Source organism: Sinohyriopsis cumingii, chromosome 19, assembly GCF_028554795.1.
Source record: "Sinohyriopsis cumingii isolate HCF-2022 chromosome 19, ASM2855479v2, whole genome shotgun sequence".
In the NCBI taxonomy this organism is placed as follows: Eukaryota; Metazoa; Mollusca; class Bivalvia; order Unionida; family Unionidae; genus Sinohyriopsis; species Sinohyriopsis cumingii.
The window spans coordinates 20,801,052-20,809,589 of NC_142979.1; the positions used below are offsets into that span (position 1 = coordinate 20,801,052).

At 33.4% G+C, this 8,538-nt stretch overlaps 1 protein-coding gene across 1 annotated transcript in view; it reads right to left on the bottom strand.

Moving 5' to 3' along the window:
* Window positions 1-2,143: 2,143 nt before the first annotated feature.
* Window positions 2,144-8,538, bottom strand: part of LOC149775249 (uncharacterized) — a 10,133-nt gene continuing 3,738 nt past the window's right edge. Inside the window, exons 2-3 of the mRNA XM_089943291.1 lie at window positions 7,049-7,524; window positions 2,144-2,651 (exon numbers count right to left, since the gene is read on the bottom strand). Of these exons, the coding sequence (XP_089799417.1) occupies window positions 2,194-2,651; window positions 7,049-7,484 (894 nt within the window). The 5' untranslated portion in view covers window positions 7,485-7,524 and the 3' untranslated portion in view covers window positions 2,144-2,193. The remainder of the gene's footprint in view (window positions 2,652-7,048; window positions 7,525-8,538) is intronic.

Below are 8,538 nucleotides of genomic sequence, written 5' to 3' on the forward strand. Positions count from 1 at the left end.
ATAAGTATTACATTATTAATTCTGATGTTAAAAATATTGTGATCGTATGAACTAAAAAATTAGATCCATTTCCTTGTAAGGTTTTTATCCTCAAAAACATAATTTCCGAACAACTCAGATTGTACATTCCTTCGATAACGCATTTCTATATTTCATTGTCAAAGTTCGTTACGTCATTTTATGTCTTAAATTGAAAGAGTTTGGCCAGCCCATGTTTGTTACGTCAAGGAAAGTTCTTATTCATCTGCGATAAATCATGCACGTCTTTCATGAGACTGCCACTAGTTTCATGCAACGTTACGTCATCCTTCGTATCACCTTGGCAGTTTTGTGTTTATAATCAGATGCACACTACACCTGTCCCCGTCATGAATTTGTTTATTGTAGTGAAATCATACATAAAAAAACCATTTTCATCGCTCTAACATAATAAAAGCAATAATCATCGATTTTGGATATGAAGAATTTTCTTTTATCCTTGCTTACTAAATGTTTTTGACATATGTATATCAATACTGTATTTCTACGTTTAGTGCATGACTGTATATTGCATACGAGTTATAATACATGTTTACTAGTTTTAAAGTTAACCGTAACGCTGAAACTGTGTAACGTTTGGGGTGATTTCCCATTAGATAATTCAGTCAGGTGGGTTCTGTTGCGACATGAATTACCGTGACACCAGTCACGCATGAAGTATTGCGACATAGATCGAGTAAAATAATATTGCGATGTATAGAGATATAGCATATAAATGGACGACAACGTGGACATTTGCCTCATTCTTATGTGCTATAATCTTGTTTTAGTATTTGTCACCATATGTGTTTAATGTTGTGCTTCGATACACTTTGAGAGGAAACATTGGTCTGGATTATTTATTGGAATTTCAAAGTGATCATTGATTCTGGACTAAACTGTTATTCTGGGATTACTGTGAATGTATTCAAAGGAGTTCTTGACAATGCAGTTGTGATGCATCAAGACTATTGGTGCATTAGCACATTCTAAACTAGTGGCACATCAACACATTCTAGACCGAGAATTCATTCAGAACACACTAATTTTTGGAATTATTATATAACGTTTACGATTATTTTCTGTCTTGATGATCTGCAAATATTTGGTTCCGATGAGTATATAAAAATTGATTTCAAATTACATCCAAGTTTTATGAAAATAATATAATTTGCTTCCATGACACTGACTCTCAACTATCGTTTAATACTTGTCAAAAGATTTGCACACATTAGTAAATGACGGGGACAAATTTCATTTATCAGTCGATATAAAGTGAACTTTATGTGAAGCTTGTTCTGCATAAACTATTCATAACAAAATAATAACACCTACGAACGTCCCACTATATGACAAAGCTCATACTGTTGTCATAACTAAACATCAAAAGTTTCAAATTCAGACTAGATACCCAAAGAGACGTTTAGCACCACATATATGAGAAACTCGGGTCCGTTACTGAAGTACATTTTGCATGCTTTGTGACCACTCTTTTTATCATTCATTGCATATCGCCTTGACAAGATGCTTTATTCAGCTTTTACTTAATTACATCATCATAAAGAGCAGCGGATCTCAATATTACTTTTGTTTCTGAAGTATTGGTATAGGTAGAAACAAGCACAATTATTGTTAACTATGTGGAATATATTTCCTCAGTAAAAAATAATTGTGACTCTCATGCACTCTTGTTATGTTATCATGCCCGGATTAGATCATCGTATCTACAAAAGCTTCGTTGATACACTTAGTTTTATATCCACGATGATCGAAGTGGATCGATAGGGCACGATATATTAACGACAAGTGGAGAGGATGATGAAAGAAATCTGTTTTCTGCGTAAATTAAGTTAATTATCGAAATCGTTGACTTGAAGACAGAAGATTGCAAAATAGGAATTATAAAGATTAAATAATCATGTTTGAAATATATCGAAGTGCAAATCAAGTACTGAATTTTTTAATATATACTATAATTTATTATATCAGTTATAAAGTTTCAAAGTAATGTTCTGTATTTCAGTTATGATTTAAGTATATATATATATATATATATATATATATATAAATTATAAGCATTGAATATGCAACCATATATTTAGTACAGTTAAGCTGATTACATTCTGACAGCTCGTGAAAAACGAAACCTAACAAATTCAAAAGAAAATGCACTTATCAACACTTTTTCTCTACTTTCCTCATTCTTTCCACGAGCCTTTTTGCTCTGTTAGGTTCTTGTTTGTACCATTTACTGTCTACCATTTCATCCGCAGCTTTATCCCAGTCTCGATTATTAACAGCCTCTCGAAACTTCCTGAATTTCTCCAATCCCTCGTGACCTAGATTGAACCTCATGTTCAAGATGATCAGCTGGACTTCTTTGGGTAGATTCTGGAAATCCTTGAAAAGTTGATAGCAACTCTCTATAGCCGCCTTCACGTCGGCTTTGAACGCTTTCTCGATCCTCTCCTTGGAGATCTTTGTTCCCAACGGCTTACCGTATTCTGGGTCATCTGGCGTGATTTTGTGGCCAATTCCAAACGTAGGGTTTCCTTCGGAGTCTTTATAAATTTTCGTTTTGTATCCTTCATCATTTATAAGTTCCTTTCGAAGTTGATTCAAAAAATTAGCATCTGTAATACAAAGGACACAAAAAAGATATTGATTACATCATCACAGTTTAATATTTATACATAATTTAGACACGGTCATTGAAAGTTTTGTTCCGTTTAATATTGACTAATAGGTTTGTGTTCCAATCGCATTGGGTTGGATATTGTTTAAAACGATATATAATCTTTCACGAGTTCCTCTTTTAAAATGAAATTTATGATACTCGTGGAATACATTCTATCTTTGGCTAGCCTTGGTGTCCTTGGCGAGGAAAAAACTAAAACCGTTCGACGAATTTAATCGAGAACTATTGAAGAAGAAAAATATGACAAACGCACGGGAACACTCATTTAATAGCTGAATAAAGGAAACATACACCAGATATACACAAACAAGGGATATGACTGATTGCAGTATGTGTGCGCAGAAAAGCTGTAATAATAAGTAAATGACGCAAACGGCAACAACAGTCAGTTTATGTGTGTATCTTTAATTAATAATTTGTGTGGTACGGAATATATATATATATATATATATATATATATATATATATATATATATATATATATATATATATATATATATATATATATATATATATATATATATTCATTCCTCTTGTAAGTGTGTGCGCACAAGCTGGGAAACTTGGGTAGTCTATTCAACATTAGGTATTCTTTTTGCTGCGCTTAAATCAAAACTACGCAGCTAGTGATGATTCCGTTCAAGCATTGAGGGTTGATGAATTTTGGTGTCGCAGTAAAATCATGTTATAATCTCTAGCTTAATAAGATTTCAAAGAGCGCGATAGTAGAGCTGCACTAATGAATATCAATTTCTATGAAATAATGTTTACTGGTTTGGTAGACCTTGGTACAAATCTTTATGTCAAATTATACCTTCGAGTGTTAGCTCCAGAGAAAACAGACTTTGTTTTAAGTGTTGAACTATCCTGGACACGGGTGGCTTAATAATTCTGTGAGCGTGATAGAAATATTAGGTTCTTGTATGATTTCAGTGTTATCGATTCTATATAGGAATAAGTAGGTGTAAAACTGTAAAATATTATACGCTCAGTTGTTTCGTGGACTGCTACATACGAGCTGCTTTGCCACATTCCGCGTTAACTTGTTTGATACAATGTTTTGCATTTAGGCTAGCTATGGACGCCAAAGAGGGGGCTTAAAAAAAAAAACAAAAAAAAAAACAACATGTAAGTCACAAGGCATGAACTGTCTTCTTTAGCTGGTAATAAGAATAAAAAAATATGCTTACAATTTACAGTCTTAATTTCCTAAAAATGTACTTTCTTAGTTCTGCAAATCCGCATTACATGAGCTATGTCATTGGTTTTCAAGCTTGATTACATATTTCGAAATTGTACCGTAATTTCGACTATATTCGAAGTGAAATTACATCCTACTTACTGCACTCAAAATAAATAAACATGATATTCCATAGCGTCCTTTTGATACTTGCAATTGAAAGACTTCATATTTTCCCCACAGTATGATTTCAAACATTCAATGACAAAACAGAAACACACCTGCAGATGTCAACACGCTGTTGAAATCAAATGTACTTCATGTAGAATTGGCACAGATACATCCAGTTCATAATCAGTAGAATCAACAAAAATACCAAAATCTGATCATTCCAGATCAAATGGAAAAGCTGTTGCAAAAAAAAACCCTCATTAATTCACAATATGACTCCAAAGTGCGATTTTAAGTAGACAGAAACGGCATTTTCATTCGAAAGTTATGGCTAGAGTGCGACTAAGTTCAAATTTATCTAGGCGGAGTTATATGCGTAATGAATAATGTTCATGTGTATTGAAGAATCTGCGTTTGTATATTTAGTTTGGAATATAGAATACATTTAGTTAGTTCGTTTCTTGTAGTGTATTTTTGAAAATATAATTAAGCCTTGGGTTGAATAAGAAAATGAGCATATAATTAAAAGGTAACTGCATTTGTATGGGGAAATATGAACTCGTTTTTGTCGGATGGATATACTGTACTCCCAACGTCGTGCATTATTTCCATCCGAAAAACACGTTCATATTTTCCCATACAAATGCAGTAACCTGTAAATACTTTCTAATCATGTCTTATGATATATTTCACCGTCTTCGGAAGTCGCCCCCTATCTGTACCGCACCAGTGGCCTAGTGGTTAGAGCATCAACATCGGATGCAGTAGGTCGTGGAATCGATCCCCGGCCGAGTCATGCCAAAGACTATTTTTAAAAATGGTACTAACACCTGCCTCGTTTGGCGCTCAGCATTACGAGGTTAGTGTTAGGACTTGTTGGCCTGGTGTCAGGATAATGTGACTGGGTGGGACATCATGCAACATGTCTGCGGCACGATGCCATAATACTAGACATTTCTATAAACTGTCACACTGAAGACATCGTAGCGATATGACTGATCTCATATGTGCAACAGCGTTCTGGCATCGCATTCGATATGTCACAAAATACAGCTATATAACACGTGTTTCGCGGAATATAATTCAAACAGTGTTTTAAAATGTTGGAGTCTATTTCGCTGACTATGGCACAACATAAATAAAGCGATAGGAAACGCTTCCTTTAAGAACGTTTTTTATTTTATATATTTAATATGATAAGTATTTTATACTATTGTTGTATATAATGTTTTATGTTTTTGTAAGCTTACTCCATTTGCTCTCTGAACGAACTGCTTTGTGAATTTACGCCTGAAAAGTTGACTTATTTTGCAAGTAAATATCTAAAAACGGGTATTCCTTTAAGCTGAAATGTTACAAAATTCGTCTTCCAAATATAGGAAAAAATAGGCACCTGAATTGTTATGACAGCGTTCTTTTGCATACCAGGGCCCAGCAACGGGGAATGAATTGCCCACTGAACTTAGACCTAATAATGTTTCCAACCTGAAATATTCTCAGCGTGTTTTTTATTTTTTTAAATGTTTTTCTAATTTCATGTTGTTTGTTTTTGTAATAAAATTATTATGTTTCTTATCTTATAGGTGTTGTCTAAAGTTGTAAAGCGCTTAGAGCTTCTAAAGATTAGGCGCTATACAAAGTCCTTATTATTATTATTATTATGAACTTACATATATAAAAATGAAGAAACTGATGTTACTGATATACATATATATATATATATATATATATATATATATATATATATATATATATATATATATATATATATATATATATATATATATATATATATATATATATATATATATATATATATATATATATATATATATATATATATATATATATATTTTGTATTTGAGTCATTTGTGTTAATTACACTATTCTTATGATTTGCATTCTAACAGTGTAGAATCCACTTCATATGTGAGGTCACGTAACGTGTGTTGGGAGCATGTACAATACGTTGAATTATTCCCTTCATAAATCAGGTCGACCTGCCAAGTTCACGTCAACGTTATATTTCGGTCTAAATAGCCCATAAATGTTGAATAGAAGTCAGAAAAACATCACATGAGTTAGGGTATGCATTGGTACTGTAGAGTTGTCATGACTGACTTAGCTGGTGATTGGTTAAAGTATTTTAAAAAAACCAAAAAGGCTCACCGCAATATATAATAATTAAAAAATATCCCTGTAATCAAATTCGATTGATTTCGAGTTGTTTATCTGCTTTGCATGTAGTGTTTATATAAATGAATTAGATTCGCAGCGTTCTTATTCAATGTTGTACCAGCCTTGAGAGGGCTAAGAGAGGAAACTAGATTTATTTATAATTTTATCTTTTAAAATGCATAGCCGAACTCTTTATTCTAAACATACAGGACCGTACTGGGTTACCGGGAAATCACTTAATGACTTTGATATTTATTAATTTCATTACATTACCCTGAAATGTTCAAGTAAATTCTTGACGTTTTCTTTCATTGGATTTACCTTAAAACCATTTGGATATTAGAACAGTGATATTCTAATGAAGTGCTTTCATATAAGCACATTAGAACTTTCGTTCAGAAAGCGTTTGGTGAGTTTCCATAGTACATTTAGGAAATGTTAGGAGTTCATACCATACTGTAAGGTATTTTAATTGTTTAACTACGTTTGACTTTGTATCTTAGGGAAATACATTTATAAACTAGATTATAGAAGGCTTGTTGGGTTTATTGAATTTTTTGTTACTTTGTTTAATCGCCTTGGACGTGATACTACGTAAATTTAAATGGAACAAGCAAACTCCAATATAAACAAAAAGAAAACAATGAAATAAAGAACGAACCAATTAAAGATTTTGCTCAAAATTGTCTAATCTTTTAACCTCTAGCTGAAAAGGGATACAAGTTAAACCTCACAGCTGCAGAGCAATGCAAAATACAGAAACTAATCATATACGTTATTTAGAGGATACGTAACTTTCTTACCGTCTATCACGCAGTCTTTCTTAAGCTTTTTGGTCATTGTTGTGGTGCACTGTGTGGATGTAGCTGTCCCTATAGTTGAAGTTGTCCCTGTAGTTGAAGTTGTCCCTGTACTGGATGATGTTTCCAGGGTTGTCGTTGTCTCCGAAGTAGATTCATTTATCGACATCGATGTGGTAGATGGTGCTTCGCTAACGGATGATGTCGTTTGTGCATAAAAGCTTGTAGCCGTTTGGTTTGCTTTAGTTGTGATATGTTCAATGTTTGCTGCAGAAAAATTTGTCATTGTTGACGAAGGATACACCGTCTCGTTACCAGGTGTAGTCCTAGGATCTATTGTGGAGACTTCCACAGCCGGTGCACTCACTATTTGCAGGTACAATAAACATATGCAAAAGACTAGTAGCCAAAGACTACGTGAGCTGTTCTTTTGATACATTGTAGATGTGATGGATCCAGAGGGCGCAGCTTTGGGAATTCTGTACACGAAATAGAAAGCTATACATTATTATTGTTCCATTGTTTGGAATACTAGTATTCATTAAGCTTAAACAAATATATTTCTTTGAAAGAAAATGAGCATGGCGTCATATACACGAAAATAATTATCTCAAAGTAAAATAACACAGAAACAGGTATTATACCCGCTTAAAAACAATATTTACATGCGTGTCCTAATTTATCAGCTTTGATCATGTCTCGAGTTCATTATGTGACTGAAATCCCACCCGTTTATAAATTTGCATGATGAGTAAATCTGCACCATATATGAAGCTAGTTCAAAAGCAGATTAGCACTCTTGTAAATTGTTCACGTTCTGCTAATTGGGACATGTGAACCCAGTGTAAAATATGCATACGTGGGTAATTTTAATTATTTATTAAAAACTTACTCCTACTGTATATATAATATTTTATCCCATTCGATAATTCATGCTATGTAAGGCATGTTATGGTTTTGCGCGGTATCGTACAGATAAATGAGTGGGATGGCATGTATGTAAAATATTTATTTACGTATGTATGTATGTATGTAAGTACGCACGCACGCACGCATGCACGTACGTGTGCGTGTCTATCTGTATATATGTCTGTATGCATATATGTCTGTCTGTCTGCATGCATGCATGCATGCTTGCATGTCTGTCTGTCTGTCTGTATATATGTATGTTTGCATGTATGTATTTATGTATGTATGTCAATGTATGTATGTATGTATGTATGTATGTATGTGTGTACGTACGTACGTACGTATGTATGTATGTATGTATGTATGTATGTATGTATGTATGTATGTTCCCATTAGTAGTATTCATCTTTGTCATTGGCTGCTAACTTTATTAGGTGGCTGCCAAATGATATTAAAGAATATATTTGCGTTTCTGAATTTTCCTTTTTGTCCAGTGTTAAAGAATGTGAGAGGTGCTATGATTACCATGTTGATGATTGAATTGACTACTATGGGAGTGGTGGAACGGGAATGTTTTCCAAGGG